The sequence below is a fragment of the Arachis duranensis genome, chromosome 8, assembly GCF_000817695.3.
Source record: "Arachis duranensis cultivar V14167 chromosome 8, aradu.V14167.gnm2.J7QH, whole genome shotgun sequence".
Taxonomy (NCBI): Eukaryota; Viridiplantae; Streptophyta; class Magnoliopsida; order Fabales; family Fabaceae; genus Arachis; species Arachis duranensis.
Genome location: NC_029779.3, coordinates 3474167 through 3497027, shown reverse-complemented (window position 1 = coordinate 3497027; position 22861 = coordinate 3474167). Strand labels below are relative to the sequence as shown.

Below are 22861 nucleotides of genomic sequence, written 5' to 3'. Positions count from 1 at the left end.
GCATTCCCTCACTTCATAACCTCTGGTCTATGCCTTCTGGACTTGGATTCGGGCCAAAAAGGGCTTCAGAATTCGCCATGAGCGTTTTCTACAATTTTTGGTGCGTGGCCTCTGTCACGCGTCCGCGTGGGTCACGCGGTCGCGTCAATTGGAGTTTTCCTTGTCGCGCGGTCGTGTCAGTCATGCGACCGCATCATAGGTGTTCTTCTTTAGGTGCGTGATCGCGTCAGTCATGCGGCCGTGTCGCTGCTTCTTCGCGCTTGGCATGCGGTCGCGTCGCTGCCAGTTTTTTCACAAACTCCGTTTTATGCTTTCCTTCCATTTTTGTATGTTTCCTTTCCATCCTTTAAGGCATTCCTACCTTAGGAGATCTAGAACAACTCAACACACCAATCACGGCATCGAATGATAATAAAGGGTAATTAAAATAATTAATTTCAAAGCATAGGAAACATGTTTTTCACAAATATCACATAATAAGGAAGAAAAAGTAAAACCATACAATTTACATGAATAAATGGGTGAAGGATTGAATAAATCACTCAAATTAAATACAGAATATATCATAAAATATAAATTTATCAATGCCCATGACAAGTTGTTGAGCTACCCTGCTCTCTCTTTCAACCTCACAAGCTTAAAAAATCATTACAAATATTAATAATTTAGTATGTCATTGTATTGCATACATCCCCTTCACAAAATAAAATCATATTAATAATAAACAAATAAATAAGACACAGTATATACCAAACAAATTAAAAGAGACTTTCAATTAGATTCTATTTCATTTTCTTGGCTTACTAATCACATTTTGTTACTTTGAAAATTTTGAAAATACTTGAAAATTTCACATATTTTATTTGTTGATGACTTGATTTTAAAAATTAGCATAAAATCAAAACACAATAGACTCATCAGACAATATGAACCTATTTTTATGTTTCCAGAAAACATTAGTTCTGATATCACTGTCCTGAGTGAAATTTCAAGTTTCTGGTCCTACAGCGTGGGCTATAATAAATATTTTTTTATTTTATTTTGAGGTGCTTAAAAATTGGAGTAACTTTACAACATTTGACGTTAGAAACTATATTGTACGATATGGATATGATGAGCTTTTACTTTTACACCTTTATGTTATGCTGAAAATCTAAATTAGAGAATAAAGGATTCACTTATATAAGTTTGTCTCAAACATATTATGATCCACATGCTGTGCCTGCCGCTGCATTTAGTGACATTTCCATTTAGTGCATGATATGATACACCTCACTCAGTGAATTTGTAACTGATTTTCTATTTGGATGATTATATTTGGTACCTCTAAAGTACTTTTAATACCTAAATTGCACATGTGGCTCCCATATGTATATATAAATATAAACATATCATTGTGTATAAATAAAATTCAGATTAAGTTTGATCCCCATATTTAAGAGTTGGAAACAAATCTTTTGATCCCCACACTAGATGAATTGCCATAGAAGAAAGTGCAAACCCATGTATGTCCAAACACATATACATGTACGACGGAGACTGATTGAAGACTGATTAAACACATATACATTTTTCTTTTTATTTTATTAAGTTTGATTAATTTTGGTTAATTAGTTGATTAATTTTCAGATTCTTTGTGATTTAAGACCAAGAGAATTATACTAAGAGAAATCAGCTACTAAAAATAAGGGTTAGGGTAGTTAGAAGCTTAATCATATGATATATAAACTGAAATTATGAAGCTGTATTGGTTGAGTTTGTGTTGCTAGATTTGTGCTTGATTATGTTGTGGCGAATGTTTAATTGATCTTCTGAATATGTGATTTTATATTGTGATGATTGAATGTTAATCAAACACTTGGGGCTGAGATTAAATGATGAAAAGTGATAAGAGAACCAAAGATATGAAAGATTAAGCTTAAGGATAGTTGAGAATTAATAAAATACACCAAAGCTATTTCTGCAGAATTAAGCTTAAATAAAGAGAACATGGGCCTCTGAATGAAATGAAACTAATTTTTCTTGAAACTCTAAGAAGTCTAGTTGGTTGCATAAAAATTTTAGAATTGTTAGAGCTATGGACTGAGAGATACGAATTTTTGAAAAATGGTGCCTTGTGCAAAAAAAAAAAAAAAACTGAATTTTGATTCTGGAGCAGTAGATTCTTAAGTATATAACTCTCAATTCTGGATGTATTTTTGAACGCAACAAAAAAAAACAAAAACTAAAGGCTTCATGTATGAAACTTAGAAGTAAGAGTGTTCGCTGTCATGTCAAACCAGAATTCTGCAGACAAGGGCAAACTTCTAATGTACATAACTTTCTCTACATGAATGATATTAACCAGAAACTAGTGGCAATAGAATCATAGAGGATTTAGGTGAATTCTATAAAATTTCAGATTGATCAAATCTAAATTATAATTTATATGAATTTTTTATTTAAACACTGCTGCTATCTTGTTCTGCTGTTTTGAGGTACAGGACAGTAATTTTCATAATCTTTAGGCCGTGTTTTCTTTACGAGATATATGAATATGCATTAGTTTATGAATCATTCTGAAGTTTTATTGGCTGCTGTTTCTTTGGATTAGTTTGTGTTAATTTTAGCATGTTTGGCACCAAATTTTGAGTTATATACACCTTGCTTTATATGCAGAGCAAGATGACTGAAAACAGTAATATTGAAGCAGCAGGGATGTCCGCTAGCATTCAACCATCTTCTCCACCGTCAGGTGTTCGTAAGAATCGGTCAGCTGTCTGGGATCATTTTGATGTAGAGAATGCTACCGAGAAGAAGGCTAAATGCAAATATTGTGGTAGCTTAATACAATATGGGAATGGAACCAGCTCAATGGGTGGTCATTTGAGAAGATGCAAGCAAAATCCTAATAATGATTCAAACAAAAGAAGAAAAACAACGACCACACCCACTATAGATGAGCGTGGTATTTTAAATTCACCCAGTGCTTCCAAATTTGACCAAGAGGAGGCTTGAAGAGCATTTGTAGAAATGTTTATTGGGAAAGAGCTACCATTTTGCTTCGTTGAAAGCCCGAAATTCCAAAAATTTGTGCATGCCCTATAAGCAAGATTCAAAGTTCCTACACGGACTACATTAGCACGTGACATTGGAGCTCTTTATGCTGAAGAGAAGATGAAGTTGCAAGATTTTCTTTCGGCAAATTGTGGTAGAGTATGTCTAACCACTGACACTTGGACTTCAATTCAAAATTCTACTTATATGAGTTTGACAGCACACTTTGTTGATTTAGATTGGAAATTACATAAAAAAATACTTATTTTTTTGTCAAGTGACAAGTCATTCAGGAGAGGTTATAGAAGCAACAATTGAATCTTATTTAAATAACTGGAATTTGAATCGGGTCTTTAGTGTGACAGTTGATAATGCCTCGTCTAATGATGTTGCAATTAAATATCTGAAGCAGCGATTGAATTCTTGGAATATCATTATTTTGAATAGTGAATTTATTCATATGAGGTGTTGTGCACATATTATAAACTTAATTGTAAAAGAGGGGTTGAAAGAGATTGATGAATTAGTCTTGAGGATTCGTAGTGCAGTAAAGTATGTTAGATATTCTCCATCTAGAGCTAGTAGGTTTCAAAAGTGTGTTGAACTAGAAAAAATCCAATATAAATGCTTGCCTTGCATGGATGTTGAGATTTGGTGGAACTCTACCTATCAAATGTTAGAGGTAGCTTTGAAGCATTGCAAAGCATTTGAGTTGCTTGCTTTGAAAGATAATACCTATATAGGAGAGATGAATGAAGGAAAAGGGAGATGTGTTCCTTCTGATTCAGACTGGGAGTATGCTGAGTACGTTGTACCATTTTTGTGAGTGTTCAGTGATGCCACTATACGTATTTCTGGTACCTTATATGTTACCAGTGATATGTATATGAAGGAAGTATTTGCAATTGGACGATTTATTCGTCATTCTTGTGATTCTGTTGATTTTAATACTATTCAATGGCAGAAAGGATGAGGGTTAAGTATGAGAAGTATTGGAAAAATCCTGATTCGGTGAATATGTTGTTATTGATTACTATCGTACTTAATCCAATGCAAAAGATTGAGTATGTCAATTATTTCGTGGATTACTTCTTTGGAGAAGAAAAAGGAGGCGAATTGAAATCAAAGTTGTCCAAGTGCATAAAGTTACTTTATCAGAAATACCAAAGTTCTGAGGAAGCAAGTGAAGCTGATACGCAAAATGTTCAAGCCAACAACATTAATACCGATCTTCATGGCATGGGCTTTTTTCTGCAAGCAACCGGTCGCAGAACAAATAAAAGATCTGAACTTGATAGATATTTACAAGAAGAATGCGAGCCATACTCTCATAAGTTCGATATACTAAACTGGTGGAAGGTCAACTCAACCCGATTTCCAATTCTTGGAAATATGGCTCGTGAGGTATTGGCTATACATGTTTCTACGGTAGTTTCGGAGTCTGCATTTAGTACTGGAGGAAGAGTCCTCGATCTATACCACAGTTCCTTAACACCTAGAATGGTAGAAGCCTTAGTCTGCACAGGAGATTGGCTTAAGGAAGATCTTTTCTCTGCTTTAGATGATGATGGTGAAGTTCTTCAACAAGTTGATCAAGGTATAAAATTTGTTTCATATTTCTTGATAATTAATTTGAATTTAGGTATTAGTTACCAATTAAAAGTTGTTGAATATAGACTTGATAATTAATTTAATTCCCTTGGCAGATATATTTTCCTTTAATGATGGTGCTTGTTCTATGGCGGCATCAATTGATAATCTTGATGATGACTAGGTATGCTTAATATTCTCATTTGGTTTAATGATTTCATTCAAAGATTTGTTTTAAAATGACAAAGGTATATTTTGTTATTTGCAGATATATTTTCGTCAAAGGTTGTGGTTGTTTGATGATTTTGTTGGCAACTTGGTATCTTTTGATACTTTATGATTGTTGTTTTAGAGAGATTTTTTGGTGGTATTCTTTTGATGTCTTGAGAATGATTAAATGTGATATAGATTAGCTATTGTCATTAGATTTATAAAGAACCAAATTCTAGTTGTAATGAACATATACACTATAAAATGACTTTAGTATTAATTTTCTTTTAAAAAAATTATGGTTTGAAAATTGAATTTCTAAAAACTGGTTTTAAAAATGGATTTTTTGTTAAAATATCTGGTTTGAAAATTAGATTTTTAAAAACTAGTTTTAAAATTGGAATTTTTGGTTGAAGAAACTGGTTTTAAAATTGAATTTTTAGTTAAAAAATCTGGTTTTAAAACTGGATTTTAGATTTGGATTAAAAAAAAATCGGATTTTAGATTTGGATTTTAAAAAAACTAAATTTAAAACCGGTTTTATATGTAAAACTGAATTTAAAACCAATTTGTAAATAAAACCAAATTTAAATTCTAAAACCGATTTAGAATCGGTTTTTATTTTTTCAAACCGATTTAGAATTGATTTCTCTCTTCAATTCAGTTCTGGTTTGGTTTTATGAACTATAAAATTGGTTCTGAAATGGATCCAATTTGAATTTATAAAAATCGCCTAGCCTTAGTGCAAACTACGTTGTTTACCTTAGGTCCAATTTAATTTGATTGCTTGAAAATGCACCAACAACAATCTATTAGTTGCTCTGGCATTATTGAGACTGAGTTTATTGAAACAGCAACTCAGATAGAATTAGTAATTTAGTATGGATTCAGAATTTGCTAATCGAAACATTTTGAGTTTGACTTGCACTTTGGAAGGGATCACATGAACAAAAGAAGATTATATGTCATAACATTCCTGCCTCAAGTTAAATTAATGACATATTCATGAAATCCTTGTCATCATTGCACCTCAAGTTAAATTAAAGGAAGATATAACTGAGATCGAAGTTAATTCAAAGATTATCAAAAAATATATTTATAAAAAATTATTGTTAAATAAATGATAATAGTTAGTTTGTTTAGTTTGTTAGGCCTAGTTGTTATTATAAATAAAGATTGTTATTGTAAGTGAGATAACAATTTTCTAATTCAATACAATGCTCTTTTAGTAATGCAGTTGCATTCTAGCACATAATATTTATGTTCTCTTCTCTCTATTCTTAGATCAGCTATGAATATTGTTCTTTTAAAAATCTGTTCATATATATCAGATACATCTCAGAATCTTGTTTTGATTTAATTATTCAAAAAGCTAGAATGATTTCAATATACACTCATGTTCTTGCAAGATTAAAATAGCATATGTTTTAGTAATTTATTTGGCTAAAATATCTTTTTAAGAACTTTTATAATAATTATATATTTATTTTTAGTTTAATAAATTTTATTTATTTAATCATTAATCATGTAATATATCAAAAATGTAATTAAACATTTTTATAACAAATAAAAATATGTTATATTTTCTGATAAAATATTAGAAATAAATAATATTTATTACAATAAAAATATAAATTTTATTTTTTATTATTTTAATCAATTAAATAGTCATTATTAATTTATATATTATTTTTTGGTGAAGTTTAATTTGTATATTATGATGATTATGGAAGAATATTTTAGTAGTTAATATAAACTAAATCTAATGTAATCATAGTTGTTAAAACCAAATTGGGGATTAAACTGGTTAATCTGAATAATTATATAAATTATTTTTATCGAAGATAGGAAATTTAAACCTGTGACCTGTTAGATAAGTATGAGAAAGCTATATCATTTGAGGTATAACTCATTAACATAAAATTTTAATATTTTATTCTTCACAATAAATATTTTTTTAATTTTATTTTAAACCAAAGTAGCTGTTATCTTTTAAATTTTAAATTTTAATAACTAATTGATTATTCTATACGTATTATATTATTGTATATTATGTATAATTATTGAAAAAATAACATTAATAAATATCATATAATCATAAAAAAAATTATATATTATAATTAATAAAAATATTTATTATTTTTTGGTAGATCTTTAACATAAAATAATTTAATCATACTTGATTATTATATATCAATTGAATAATATCTTTATTATTAAAAAGTATGATAATTTAATAACAAGATGAACACTACGTAATTTAGAAATCTTGAGTTTAGATCATTCTTTTTAAAATTTTGAAAAATTTTTGTTGACCGATTTACATTGATTTTCATCATATTTTGACTAATTTATACCTATTTTCGCCAATTTTAACCAATTTATGTCGATTTTCAATCTTAAACCGTTTTAGAATTAAACCGAATCGATTTAAAATCTGATTTACCAATTTCTCAGCGAACTGGATCCATTTCGATTTTTACTACTATCCAGGTAGTAGTTAGAAATTAGACATAGAATCAATGTTCTGAAAACTGGACCAGACCGGCCGGTCCGACCGGTTTAACCGTGAACCAGATGCTTTTACAGTTTGGTTTAATCTATAAAACTGCCAATTACAAAACCGTTTAGAAATCGCTGAACCGGCCGAGAACCGGCCGGTTGGATCGAACTGAGAGCCGGCCGGTTTTCCTAAAACGGTATCGTTTCGCATTTTGGATAAAAGAAAAAATGGGAAGCCTTCAGCATTCAGTGCCTCATCTTAACTCTCACTCTCTCAAGCAGCTCTCTCCCCCAAAACAAAAATCCTAGCAGACTAGTAGTAGCCTCCACCGTCGCCGCAAGGAGGGAGACACTGCTGTCATCGTTCTTGAGCTCTCCAACTCCTCTCAACTTTCACTCTCTCAAACGAAGCTCTCTTCTCCTAAAAAGAAACCCTAGCTTACAGTAGCCTCCACCACCGCGGCAAGGAGGGAGACAGTGTCGCCGTCCGTGGCACCGTCATCGTTCTTGAGCTCTCCAACCCCTGATCACTCCAATCGCAGCTTCTTCGTCAAGCTTAGCGTTCATCGTCTGGTCTACCTTTGCTCATCCGCGCTTTTGCTGCCGTCCATCATCGTGCTTGTTGCCTAGTCACCGTCGTCCATCGTGCTTAACCACTTTCTCTCATACTCTGTCCAGATTGCTCAGATCGAAGAAGGCAATGGCTTCTCTACTCTGCTAGTGCTTGTTCTTCTTCTTGTTTTGGATTGATTCATTAAATGATTAGTTGATTTATTTTGCTGGTTATTCCTTGTTAAAATTGTGCTGATTTAGTTGATTTAGTTCACTAGTCAATCTTATTAATCTTCATTAAAATTGTGTGCTGTCTTCTGTTTTGTGTCATGACCCGATTGTGCTTAGATTGTGACTGACTTAAAATTGTGCTTAAATTGAATGATTAATTGATTATTGATTAGCTATGGCTGTTTTGATGTGTTGCTGTTTTGTGTTTTGTAATTTTTATATATAGTGATGTGCTGTTGTTTTGTGTTTTGTGACTTAATCGTGCTTAAATTGAATGTTAATTGACTATTTATTAGGATGATTGTTCTGCTAAATTAATTGATTATCGATTAGGATGCTTATTAATTGATTAATTGATTATTACAATACCAAAAAAGAAATTGTTCTTACAACTGTGTGGTCAATAGCATTTTATCTTGGAGATATAAGATATTGTAGCTATGTTGGTTTACTCTCCTTCAGTATATATGTTCAGCTGAAAAAATTGTTAGTTCAGAATAGTTGCAGAGCTTGAGATCTTTGAATCTGTTGCAAGCGTGCTGGAATTGTTGTGATTTTTATATAGGATATTTGTTCTGCGATACTACTGCTGCCTATATAAGTGTGTAGCTACCACTAAAATCAGTAACCCTCATTAAATTACCTCAACTATTAAATATCCTAAATACTAATATGCAGTTACTATTTTAATTTGCATTCTGCATAATACTGTCTAAACATGCTGCTGCTACTTCAATCAGCATTCTGCAATATGCTTTAATCAAATGGCTCAAGATTGAAGATGACGAGGCAATCTTCTTCAGGAAGCAACACGTACAGTGAGATTACCACCTCTAGAAGAACTGTTTCTCATGATCTCAAATGTGTTTTGATGTTTTGAGTTTGATCACTGTCTTTTCCTTCATTGTCTTGTCTTTTTGCTCCTTTACTACTCTCCGATACTCTATGTTTTGCAGTGTTACCTTTGGTCGTTCTTTCTCTCCAGAAAGACAATTATTTGTTGCAGGATTTGGTACTTGATGTTAGTTTAAAAGAAGCCATTTTGGAGTGAAATCAGTTTTACATCTTTTTAGTTTGGTGTTTGTTGGCTGAACCAAATTGGTAGGAAAATCTTTATCAAAAGCTATAATTATAATCTTAGGATGTATATTTATAATTTATTTATTATTTTATTTTAAAATAGTTTTTTCAATTGAATCACGTTTAGACCGATTGAATCATTAAATCAGTAAACCAATAACAAAAACGGTTTGATATCCGGTCTGGTTTTCAAAACCTTGCGTAGAATAGAAACATTAGAGGCTACCAGCGTGTCAAGGCACGTGATGTCTCCGCATCCACAGGATAGAGGAGCGTTTTAGTGATTCCGTTATTCGTTATCCGCAAACACTACAGCTGGATATTCGCTCCTCTACACTTAACTCCTTTTACTTTTCCTTTTCCCTTTCCTTCCAATTGTCTTTTCAGTTTTCACTCCTATATTCTTATCTATTTTCAATTGCACACTTATTCGTGTGCGTCAGTGCTTGTGCATGTGCATGTTAAGAAGTATATAAATACCTTGATTGTCCCCAAACAATATCACTGGCTCCCTCTTCTAAACCAATATTTCATTATTCTTATAGCAATAGCTATGGTAGGGGTTTTCCGGCGTACCGTCTCATTCCCAAACAAGAATCCCAACCGTCCATCACAAAAGCCGCAGATATCACACCACATCAGGTCCATCAGTTTGCCATGCAGATCACACCCTCTCATCTCTCAGATCAAGGACGACATCAACGGCCTAACAACCTGGGCCTCCGCTTCCAAGTTCCACCCTCAGACACACTCTAGCCTCTCCCACGCCCTCAAACTCCTAACCGACACACACGACACTCTTCACGATATTCTCCAGCTCCCTCAGACCTGCGACTCCCTCCGATCGAACCCTCTCTGGGTTGAAAACCTTCTAGAAGATTTCCTCCGCTTCGTCGACGTCTACGGAATGTTCCAGACCTCAGTCATGTCCCTCAAAGAAGAAAACTCCGCAGCTCAGATGGCTCTTAGAAAGAGAGACCGCTCCAAGCTTGTGCTCTACGCTAAAGCCAAGAAGAAAATGGCCAAAGACATGGACAAACTCGTCAGTGGAATCACGTGCGTCACACATCAAATGCACCTTCCCACCGCCACCTACTCCTCCTCATTATCCACTGCACCGTTCGCAGCCGCTGGGGAAGCTGAGCTGGCGCGTGTGATCTCCGACGTTATCAGCGTAACGGTAACGGTTTCTGTTGCTCTCTTTAACGGCATCGCGGCTTCGTTTGCATCAAGGAGGATGACGTGGACGAAGATGGCGAAGTTGTCCAGTATAACAGGAAGGAGCAATAGCACTAGATCAATGAATTATAAGGAGCACGAAGGAATTGAGGAGCTTCTGGAAGCGGGCGCAGTGGAAGCAGAAGGGCGTGGGAATAATCTGAGAAAGAAGGGAGAAGAAGAAGTGAGGTTAGTTCTGAAGAGAATGAGGGATTTGGAGAGTTGCATCTGTGGGATCGAAAGTGTTACTGAGAAAGTCTTTAGGGCTCTCATCAACTCAAGAGTTGCATTGCTCAATGCTCTTACCCTTACGCAGTAAATACCGCAAAATAATTAGAAAGAAAAACAGATTAATAAAAAGATTACGTGTTTTTTTTTTTTGTTATATTTTGAGATATTTTCGTTGTAACAACATACAAGCATACTGAAAATGAGAAAAATAGTCCATCATGTATACATAGCGTACAGATTTCTACTTTTATTTTTATTCGGTTAATAATTACACGGTTCCGCTACGTTACCAACAGCATATCTGCCAACTTCTACCAACTTTTATTTATAATTGTGTGTTCGTAGATGTGTCTAATAAAAATGTCTTTTTTATAACTGTGTTTAACAGAAGTGTCTTTATAGATATATTTTTTGGATGTGTCTCTTTATATATGTATTTAAAATATATTAATTATTAGACACATCTACGAACACACTTCCATGAAATACAAATATAAATAAGAGTTGGCAGAAGTTGGCGGATAGTATGTTGGTACCCTATACTTTTCCATAATTAAAACCCTCCCTAAAAATTACCGATTTTTATTTTGGTCCGCAAAAATTAAAATTAATCAAAATAATTCCTAAAAAATGACTGTATTGGTCAAATTCGTTTTTTCATTATCTAAATGGCTTAAAACATTAAATGACAGTGTAATAATTCCAAAAACAACGTAGTTTTGTTTTTTCTTTTTCAAGTCGTGATAAGACGTCGTTTGATCACCAGAACGAATATTCAAACATTTCTTCCCATCACCATTCCTCAATATCTTCCCTTGAAAGTGATCCAGAACTTCTTCGAGCACTATCCCTCCCTCGACGTTCGTTGCTTCCACTCCTTCGTCATTCTCGCTCGTCGACGTACCACCCGTAGTCGCCGGTGCCATCTGCTTCCCAGGCCTCAGCCTCCATGGCTTCTGCACTGCCTCCTCCGCCTCTACCGCTTCAGCTACTCGGTGTCAATCTATTTCTCTTCCTCCACTTCACCCTCATACTCGTTATTGGTGTTGCTGATGTGGTTATGAAGTGGAGGAATGTGGTTTTTGTTTTAGTTTTGGTTGTGGGCTTGTGGATATTGCTCTGGTGGTTGGAAGGAGAAACAGCATAGTGGTTGGTCCTTGGTGGTTGCGATCTAACACATGATAGACGGTTATCAGAGTGAGAGTCATGCTTGTGATCGAAGATAGGGCGGCGGAAGCGGTGGTGGTGGTGGTGGTGTGGTGGCTCTTGGCGTACCTCCCTATTTTAGAAACGATAAAGTGAAGTTGTGAAGGAGCTGAGACTTCAACGGTGTTGTAGTCATTCACACATGTTTTCTCTTTTTTTGTTTCGCCAATAAAAAAGAAGAACAACAATAAAAGTTGGTTGAAATTCGAAATATTGTCGTATAGAACGTGAAAAAGTGAAAAATCCTAACGTAAAAAAAGTTGAATGAGAGATGATTGTAGATGATAATGAATTTAGGATTAGAGTTAGTTTTAATATTGAGATTGATTTGTGTTAATTTAACAAACTTATCTGTTTAATATCAACGTAGTTAAAATTTAGAGTGTGTCATACTATCATACTGTCATTAACTGTGCATGAGTAAATTGAATTAAAAGAAATTAGATAACTATCCAATTAAAAATAATGAACATAATCATCTGCATACCTATTAAATTGAACATTCGACATATCCATTGTTCATATTATTTAGTATTTTCATTATCTATCTATACTTTTCCTTCTTATTATTATTATTATTGGATAACGGAAATTAAACTTTAGAACTTTTTTAGAGGTTTAATAAGTTTTTTCTTATAAAATTAATTAACCTAGAAATTTAAACTAATAAATAAAAAATATAAACAATTATATTTTATATTATACGTTGAAAAATATTAGAGAACCAATACTTTTAGTATTAAAAAAAATTGGAGTGAGTATAAAACAAATATTAGTTATCTAAAACTTCTCTTATATGTTTATACTTATGTTTGTTGTTTATACTTTATACTATATACTTGTTCAGATTCTAACCCAAAAAATATAGTCAAGTGCAAAAAGAATCAAAAATTCACCCAACGAAGATGGCCTCATCTATTCCTACCCGATCTCATAAAAGTCGGGTGTGTCGACGGCAATTCAGCCTTACTTATTTAAATAAATAACCAACTTCTAAGATATCTCGTATCCATTTAGAAGGAAGATCTAAGAAACTTCCCTAAAAAAAGGGAACGGGCATCCACCATTCAAGGTGGAACTACTCTAAAAGGTGGTTATCTTTTCTACTATAAATACACTGACACACTCGGGTATATTCAGGACCCAATCTACAAAATACCTGCTTAGACCCTTGCTAACTTAAGCATCGGAGTCCCTTATAGGTACCACCCCCTACCTCCACACGAGGACTCAGACGGTGGTATTTTAGCCTCAGCAAAGTCAGACGCTGTCTTAAAAGGAGTATGGACCTCACGTTCAGGCCCAAATCCATCCGTTTCAAGTAACTTTTAGAACATTGGCACCATTGTTGGGGATCTAGAAGTCTACACCCACTCATAGCGGACAATCAATTTGAGGACGGTCATACGACATCTGAATCAGAACTAGAGCTACACAATGATGACCAGGCACTCGTATTACCTGCATGACATGAAAGAGTGAATGGCTCCCACGAAGAGGGTACATCGAAAAACCCACCACCGCAGTGAATCCATTCAGAAGTTCAACCCCCTCATCCTACATAGATCATGGGGCTTGTACACAGGCACTATGGTCGATTAGAGCAACATGAACAGGAGATTGAGTGACAAAGGAAAGCAGAAAGAGATTTGCGAAAAGAGGTATGATATCAAAGAGCACTAGAAGAAAAACTTTCAAAACTAGAGGTCGATGACCTTAGAACTCAGGGTACTCGGGTTGGTCGGGGAAAGCCTCTTGGAGGAGAAGATCCATTCATTGAAGAGTTCATGCAAACTAGGGTTCCTAGGAACTTTAAAAGTCCTGACATTGATCTCTATGATGGAACGATCGACTCAAGGCACCATCTTACCAATTTTAAAAGTCGAATGTACCTAACTAACGTGTCTGATGCAATTCGCTGCAAAGCTTTCCCGACTATGTTAACCAAAGCAGCAATGAAGTGGTTTGATAGCTTACCACCTAGGTCGGTGACATGTTTTGACGATTGATGCACCACTATTTCGTGGTACATATTGTGCTTAATTTAGGTGGATTTTATCCACTTTTCCACATTTATTCAATAAAATAACATGGTTTCATGATTGTCTCCTAAATTGTGCTTAAATGTAAAAATATGCTTTTTAGGCCCTTAATTGGCTGATTTTAATTCATCTTTGATTCCACTAGATACCTTGATGTGTTTGTTAGTGATTTCAGGATGGAAAGGCTAGGAATGGATCAAAGGGATGAAGAGAAAAAGCTTGCACGTGGAGAAATCACGGAAAATCAAGGATTTGGGATGAACTCATCAACCCACACACGCAGAGGACGCGCACGTGTGGATGGATGGTCGCATGGCGACGCGTACGCGTACATGACGCGTATGTGTGGATAGCAAATTGTCAAGCAACGCGCAGGCGTGACCCACGCGTACGTGTCGATGCTCGCACGTGACCTACTTAAAGTTAATCCGCTGGAGCCGATTTCTGGGCTTTCCAGGCCCAAATGAAACTCGCTTCTGATGCTATTAAACCCAAGGATTGAAGGGGATCTCATAATCTAATCACTTAGTTAGCAATTAGTTACCAGTTAGTTTTAGTTAGAGTTAGTTTCTAGAGAGAGAAACTCTCTCTTCTCTTTGGGATTAGGATTAGGATTAGGATTAGGTTAATCTCTTATCTTAGATCTAGGTTTAATTCATGCTTTGATTTACTTTTCCTTTACAATTTCTTGTTCTTCTACCTTTCCTCTCTCTAGTTTTGTACTTTACTTCTTGTAATTCTTTACCTTGTTGTTGATACATGATGCACGAAATTGTGATCTCAATGGCACCAACAACTTGGTACGCACAATTATAATCTCAACTCTTTTTCACAACTTCGCACAACTAACCAGCAAGTGTACTGGGTCGTCCAAGTAATAAACCTTACGTGAGTAAGGGTCGATCCCACAGAGATTGTTGGCTTGAAGCAAGCTATGGTCACCTTGTAAATCTCAGTCAGGCGGATTCAAATGGTTATAGAGTTTTGATAATTAAAATATAAATAAAACATAAAACAAAGATGGAGATACTTATGTAATTCATTGGTGGGAATTTCAGATAAGTGTATGGAGATGCTTTATCCCTTTTGAATCTCTGCTTTCCTACTACCTTCATCCAATCCTTTATACTCCTTTCTATGGCAAGCTGTATGTAGGGGATCACCGTTGTCAATGGCTACCGTCCATCCTCTCAGTGAAAATGGTCCAACTACGAGTTAAATGCCAGTTTGTAACTTGTTTCTGGCGTTTAACTCTGCTTTGCAACTTGTTTCTGGCGTTTAACGCCAGGATAGGGCAGAAAGTTGGTGTTAAATGCCAGTTTGCGTCGTCTAAACTCGGGCAAAGTTTGGACTATTATATATTGCTGGAAAGCCCTGGATGTCTACCTTTCAACGCAATTGAGAGCCTAACATTTGGACTTCTGTAGCTGGAAAAATTCCATTTCGAGTGCAGGGAGGTCAGAATCCAATAGCATCAACAGTCCTTTGTCAGCCTTTGAATCAGATTTTTGCTTATGTTCCTCAATTTCAGCCAGAAAATACCTGAAATCACAGAAAAACACACAAACGCATAGTAAAGTCCAGAAATGTGAATTTTGCTTAAAAACTAATAAAAATATACTAAAAAGTAACTAAATCATACTAAAAACTATGTAAAAACAATGCCAAAAAGCGTATAAATTATCCGCTCATCAATACACTCTTGTTCCTTTTACTTTCTTTTAATGCAAATTGAGGTAATTCATGTTTATTGTGCTTTCTTCGATTGTTGTTGTTAATTTCCTTGCAATTAGTAGTTGTTAGATTTCATTCTTGTTGTCAATTTACTATGCTTCCCTTTTATACCTTCCAAGTGTTTGATAAAATGCTTGGAAGGATGATAGAGTAGAATTTTGTCCTCTTGGCTTAGGTTGAGTAATTGGTGACACTTGAGTTATCAAACTCTCTTCTTGATTGATAATTAGAAGTTGCTAATTGATTTGAATTCCACTAAAACTACTCATTCCTTAGGAGTTGACTAGGACTTGAGGAATCAAATTGATTTATCCACTTGACTTTTCTTCATAGTTAGAGGTTGACTAAGTGGGAACAATGGACAATTGATATCACAATTGAGGAGAATAATGAGGATAGGACTTCTGATTCTCATATACCTTGCCAAGAGCTTTTTTTAGCTATTAGTTTAATTCTTGCAATTTACTTTTCTTGTTCTCTTATTCAAAACCCCAAAGTATACAACTCAAAACTAATAACAAGAACACTTTCCTGTAATTTCTTTGAGAGACGACCCAAGGTTTGAATACTTCGGTTATTATTTTTTGGGGTTTGTTACTTGTGACAAACAATTTTTTGTGTGAAAGGATTTTAGTTGGTTTAGAAACTATACTTGCAACGGGGATCTATTTGTGAAATTCTAAACCGTCAAAAATCCATTCATCAATGACCTAGTAGCAAGGAAGTCTTTTACTCAATTTTCAATTCAAAAGGACAAAGTCAAGCACGCTCCAAGTCTCCTAGGGGTTAAACAAGAAGTTGGAGAAACTCTCCGAGATTATATAGAAAGATTCAACAAAGCCTACTTGAAAATACAAAACTTACCTCCAGAAGTAGTGATAATGGAGTTGGTTAACGGCCTTAGAGAATGTCCGTTTTCTCAATCTACATCCAAGAGACATCTGACCTCTTTGTATGAAGTACAAGAACAGACAGAGAAATACATCAATATGGAAGAGAATTTCTAACTTAGAGAGCCAATTCCAAGGCAAAACCCTCCCTACCAAGTTTGGGACAAAGATAAGGAAGCGAAGAAAAAAAAGGAGTACAGCTTGCAAAAGCCACGAAGATATGATAACTACACCCTACTCCAAGTTTCTCTTGTCGACATCTATAGGAATATCTGTCGCATTGAAAAACTTCCACCTCCTTGTCCTATTAAGCAAAAGAAAGCTGGAGGTCAGACAGAGTATTACGAGTACCACAAACTATATGGGCATTCCACCAATGATTGCTATGATCTAAAAAATGTGATAGAGAAATTGGCCAGAGAAGGTCGGTTAGACAGATACCTTGCGGATAGGTCCGATAATCAAGGGAAAAGGAAGAAAAGTGATGAAGGCGGGAATCGAGAAGATCGGTCACCACAAACTTCTGACAAACACATTCACATGATTGATGGAGGATTTGCAGGAGGAGGCATAACAAAGTATTCTCAGAAAAGACATCTAAAAGAAGTTTACCAGGTCAGCAAGGAAAATAAAGTACCTAACTTACCTATAATTTTGTTCACTAAGGAAGACGTCCAAGGGGTGACTCCTAGTCATAATGATGCAAACTTTCACAGAGCTTTGGTAGATCAAGGGAGTTCGGTTGATATATTGTTTAAGCTTACCTTTGACAAGCTCGAATTAGACGAAAAAAAGTTGAGGGCTTACCTGGTAACTTCTTCGGATTAGGCGATATGCCCATCTAATCCCTTGGTTTTATCTCATTACATACCACTTTTGGTAAGGGTATGAAATCAAGAACCTTATGTGTTGACTACATTGTGGTCCACGTGGCATCAGCCTACAATACCTTAATAGGTCAGACAACCTTAAATCGAGTAGCTGCAGTCATTTGTACACCTCATCTATGCATGAAATTCCCATCCCTATAGGGAATCGCCAATATTAAAGCAGATCAAAAGTTAGGAAGAAAATTCTATAATGAAAGCCTAAATCTACAAGGTAGTACAAATGGTAAAAAGGTCAACACTATTGAGCTCGGTAGTGTCCGAGCACGTGAAGAGCTACGACCACAACCTGACAGAAAAATAGAAGAGGTTCAAATCAGATATTAGGCAGAGAAGACAATAAACATCGAGGCTAACCTCGATGAAGGATTAAAGGAAAAACTTGTTGAATTCTTACAACAAAACGTAGACCTCTTCGCCTAAAAAGCCTTTGATATGCCTGGTATACACCCCAACCTTATGTGTCATAAGCTTGTTGTTTATCCGGACTCACAACCTATTCAACAAAGGTGGTGGAAGCTCGGTCCTAAAAGAACACAAGTCATGGAAGAATAAGTGCAAGCTCTACTAGAAGTTGGGTTCATAAGAGAGGTAAAATAGCTTTTGAGGATAGCTAATGTGGTAATTGTAAAAAAACAAAATGAGAAGTGGCAGATGTATGTTGATTATACCGACCTCAATAAAGTTTGTCCTAAAGACCCATATCCCTTCCCAAGCATTGATGCCTTGGTAGATTCAACTTTAGGATATAGATACCTTTCCTTCATGGATGCATATTCGGGTTACAACCAAATCCCGATGTACAAGCTGGACCAAAAGAAGACCTCTTTCATTACTCCAAAGACTAACTATTGTTATGTGGTCATACCTTTTGGATTGAAGAATTCTGGAGCCACGTATCAATGATTAATGAACAAGGTGTTCTCGCCTCACCTTGAAAAAGTAATGGAAGTATACGTGGACGACATGCTTGTCAAGACTAAATAAGATGACAATCTTTTGTCCGATTTAACTGAAGTAATCAACACAATAAGGAAGCATAAGATGAGACTAAATCCCTCAAAATGCACCTTCGTAGTAGAAGTTAAGAAGTTCTTAGGCTTTATGCTCACCGAAAGGAGTATTGAGACTAACCCAGACAAATGCAAGGCAATATTGGAGATGAAAAGCCTGACTTGTCTCAAAGACGTCTAACAACTAAATGGAAGAATGGCAGCCTTATCCAGATTTTTGGCGTGATCAGCTCTGAAGTTTCTACCCCTGTTCTCAATACTCAAGAAAAAAAATCCTATTTGAATGGACTCAGGAATGTGAACAAGCCTTTTAAGACTTCAAAAAATTTCTGAGTCAACCACCAATTCTCACCTGACCTGTTCTAAGGGAAGAGCTCATGTTGTACTTAGCAGTTGCAAATAAAGCCACTGCCTCAGTCTTAGTCCGAGAAGATGAGAACGAACAACAACCAATCTAATTTTTCAGCAAGGCTCTATAGGGGGCAGGGCTAAACTATCAAAAGATAGAGAAGTTCGCATATGCCCTTGTTATCACTTCCATAAGGTTCCGACCTTATTTTCAAACTCATACTATAAGAATACAAACTAATCAGCCTATGAAGCATATCTTACGAAAAACGGATACCGCAGGTCAGATGCTACAATGGAAAATAGAGCTATCCAAGTTTGAATTAAGGTATGAAAGTCAGATGGCCATCAAATCTCAATATTTAGCCAACTTTGTGGCCGAATAGACTAAAGCTCATGAAAGCCCTGCAGCTTGGAACTTATATGTAGATAGATCATCCAATAAAGTTGGAAGTAGAGCAAGAGTTATTCTGGAGAACGAAGAAGGATCTAGGATAGGACTTTCATTGAAGTTCGAGTTTCCAACCTCCAATAATCAAGCCGAGTATGAAGCCTTACTTGCTGCCTTGAGGCTGGCCAAAGAAATTGGGGCAATAAAGTTAATTGTGTTTAGTGATTCTCAAGTAATAACCACTTAAGTTATTGGGACTTATAAAGATAAAGATCCCAACATGAAGAAACACTTAGAAGAATCACGGGAGTAATTAACTCAATTTTCGAAGGCAGAAATCTGACATATACCTTAGGAATCAAATATCCAAGCTGATGCCCTTTTCAAGTTGGCTAGCACTAAGCCAAGGGCAACAATAGAAGCTTGATCCAGAAAACCCTTCACACACCATCAGTAACTAAGGAAGTCGACAAGTCAGGCACAATGGCCATATCCAATCTAAGTTTAAGTTGGATGACTCCCACTATCAAATATCTTAAGTTCAATATCATCTCTAAAGAAGAAAGGGAAACAAGAAGGCTTATAAGGGAAGCATAAAATTAAATGTTAGTTTACAACGTTCTCTATAGAAGAGGAATATCCACATTCTTACTGAAACATGTCCTGACCTCCAAGACCAATGAAGTTCTAAAGGAAGTCCACAGCGGCATATGCAAAAACTACCTAGGAGAACAGTCGCTGGCTAAAAACGTGATCCAAGTTGGCTTTTTTTGGCCGACCTTAGAAAAGAAGGCAGCCAACTTCGTTAAAAAAATTCTACCTTGCCAAAAGCATGATAACTTCCATGTAGCACCTTCAGAAGAACATATTAATGTCACTTCACCTTAGCCATTTGCAAAATGGGGCTTAGATATCCTCGTTCTATTTTCACCAGCCCCTAGACAAGTAAAGTACCTCTTAGTGGGTATTAATTATTTCACTAAGTGGATCGAGGCAAAACCTTTAGCAACCGTCACATCTCAAAGAAGTCGAAAGTTCCTCTACAAGAATATTTTCACCCAGTTTGGAGTTCCACACTTCATCACCACAGACAATAGAACTCAGTTCACCGACTCAGCCTTCAAAAGCTTGGTGATCAGCCTCAAGATTAAGCACTAGTTCACGTCGATAGAACACCCTTAAGCCATTGGACAAGTCGAAGCTACAAACAAAGTCGTGTTGGCCGAGTTAAAACTCCAACTACAAGATGCAAAGGGAGCATAGGCAGACGAGTTTTTCTCAAGTCTTATGGGCATATCAGACAACCCCCACTTAATAACCAGGGAATCTCCTTTCTGACTTACTTACAGTATAGAGGCCATGATACCTATAGAAGTCAATGAAGAATCTCCAATGGATGGATTCTATGACGAGGTAGGAAACATTCGAGCTCAAAAGAAAGAAATTGATCTCCTCCCAGAAGTTCAAGAACAAGCTCGGGTAAAAGAAGAAGCATTGAAACAAAGAATGGCCTTAAGGTACAACAAGAAAGTCATCAGGGGAAGTTTTACCACAAACAACCTCATACTAATCCGAAATAACATTGAAACATAGAAGTCAGGTGAAGGAAAGCTGGCTAAAAACTAGAGGGGACCTTACAAGGTCACCGAAATCCTAGGAAAAGGTTACTGCAAAGTATCTAACTTAAGGGAAAACGAGCTCCCAAGGTCGTGGCACGCATGTAACCTAAATTGATACTACAGTTAGTAAGTGCACATTTCTCCCTAGCATACCCTTTTCCCCGACTTCATGGTTTTCTCCTGAGAAAGATTTTCTTGAAAGGGGTTTTAATGGGGCACCATAGAAAAGGCTAAAGGTTAATAAAAAACTCTTAATAAGAAAGCTTATGTAAATTATTTTTTCTTGTTAATGATAATTTATTTTCTCATTAAGTTTCCCATTCAAATGCACTAATTTAAGCTCGAAAAACCGCAAAAATCATTGCCTAACCTAGATGGTCGGCAAGATGAAGCGACAAGGTACAAATTAGTATAAGAAGTTATATAAGCAGATCGTGGTCCGACCTTATTTGAAATTTCAAAGTGAAAGTTGGACCTAAAATAAATTGCAAAAGTAACTTAACAAAACCAACTACTTAAAGTAGGAACATAATTAAGGGAAATAACATTAAAGGTCCAACATAACGACCAAGCCACTTTGACCGACGTCTTCAGGGACTTAACAAAATTAGAATCAAAAGTTACCAAGTAACTCAAAATCATTAAGTCACAGAAAAATAAACTACGCCAACTAATAAAGGAATAAGAAATATTCATTCATGAAAAAACACACTACATATTCAAGTATTGAAAAAAGTTTTTTAGCAGTAAAAAATAAATTGTTTACACTACAACTATTACAGAAAACCAAATTGTTCATGAAAGACCTATAAGTCGGGTCATATAAATTCTAAAAATTGAATTATGAAAGAGGAATTTGTTCACCAGAAGTCATGTTGGAAACGTCTTCGGGCCGCGTGGAAAGGGTCAGGAGAGTTTGAAAAGGAGTAGGCCCATCGTCCATATGAGTAGGAAGGCTCTGAGAAGCGCCTTCAACTCGAACTTCCGAGGTCTTTGGATTGGGCATAGGAACTCCCTCCTCACCTTCAGCAATAGTCCCCTCCCGCTCCACATATTTTTCCCTAGACTTGACGACCACGTCCATCAAGTCAAGCTTTTCCTTGATGACCTGGTGTAAGTCTCCTCGGCCTTCTTTTTTAATCTCTTTGCCATAGGTAAGACAACTTTAGATTATTTTACCCTTTCTCGAGCCTTGCCAAGGTTGGAAATAAGCACCTCCTTCTCTCCCTTCAACTCCTTTTTTTGATTTCCTTAATGACGCCACTTCATCTTGTAGATCAGTCAAAGTATGTTGAGTGATGCCAAGAGGAGTCTTCTTGAACTCCCTCAGTAAAGCTGTACACACCCCGGTCGTCCGATCTCCACCGTACTTGAAGATGGCTTTTTACAGAAACATCATCCATGCTAATAAAGCTATGGGAAAGGATGTGTTTCTCACTCCAAGCTATTGCATCAAATCCCTACTCATGAATACACACCGATTCTGTAGTCTTAAGCTTTTTAGGGTTTGGCTCAGGATTGGAAAGTGGAGGAAGAGTTGTTTACATCCCTGAGCTAGAAGGGGGGAGTCGGTTGAGGAGTCAGGTCGACAATAACTTTTACTGAAACTGACGTGCTTGAAGGTCGCCAAATTCACTAACTTCTTTTAACTGGATAGTTTGGACAATAACATTTTTTTCTGGTAGACCGAAGAATTTTCATAGCAGCTGACTTGAGAGCCATCTTTTCTGCATGACATCAAAGTCGGGTCATGTTAGCCACCAAAATAAATCATCAAAATCATATCTATAAAATGGAAAGAACACTACCTAGCTCGGGTCGGATTTGGCTCAGATTCCCTAAGTATTTCTTGGCATCTAGATAAGGAGCTCGGCCCCAATACCCTTGGAATAAGGCGACTACACTCTCCACGACCTCATCCAAATCATCTAGGCTAAACTTAACAACTACAGAGGTCTCCTCCCAGTACAAGCTAAAAATAAGCTCATTTCCTTTCATTGAGAAAGAAAGGTCAGACACCCTCAACAGAATGGATCTTAAAAAAGTAATTTTCAAAGTCATGAAATGACTCATAAAAAATG

General features: G+C 35.9%; 1 protein-coding gene across 1 annotated transcript; it reads left to right on the top strand.

Moving 5' to 3' along the window:
* Positions 1-9754: 9754 nt before the first annotated feature.
* LOC107460211 (uncharacterized) lies at positions 9755-10738 on the top strand. Its single transcript, XM_016078546.3, has one exon. It carries the CDS (start codon positions 9755-9757, stop codon positions 10736-10738), a length of 984 nt encoding a protein of 327 aa, XP_015934032.1.
* Positions 10739-22861: the final 12123 nt, after the last annotated feature.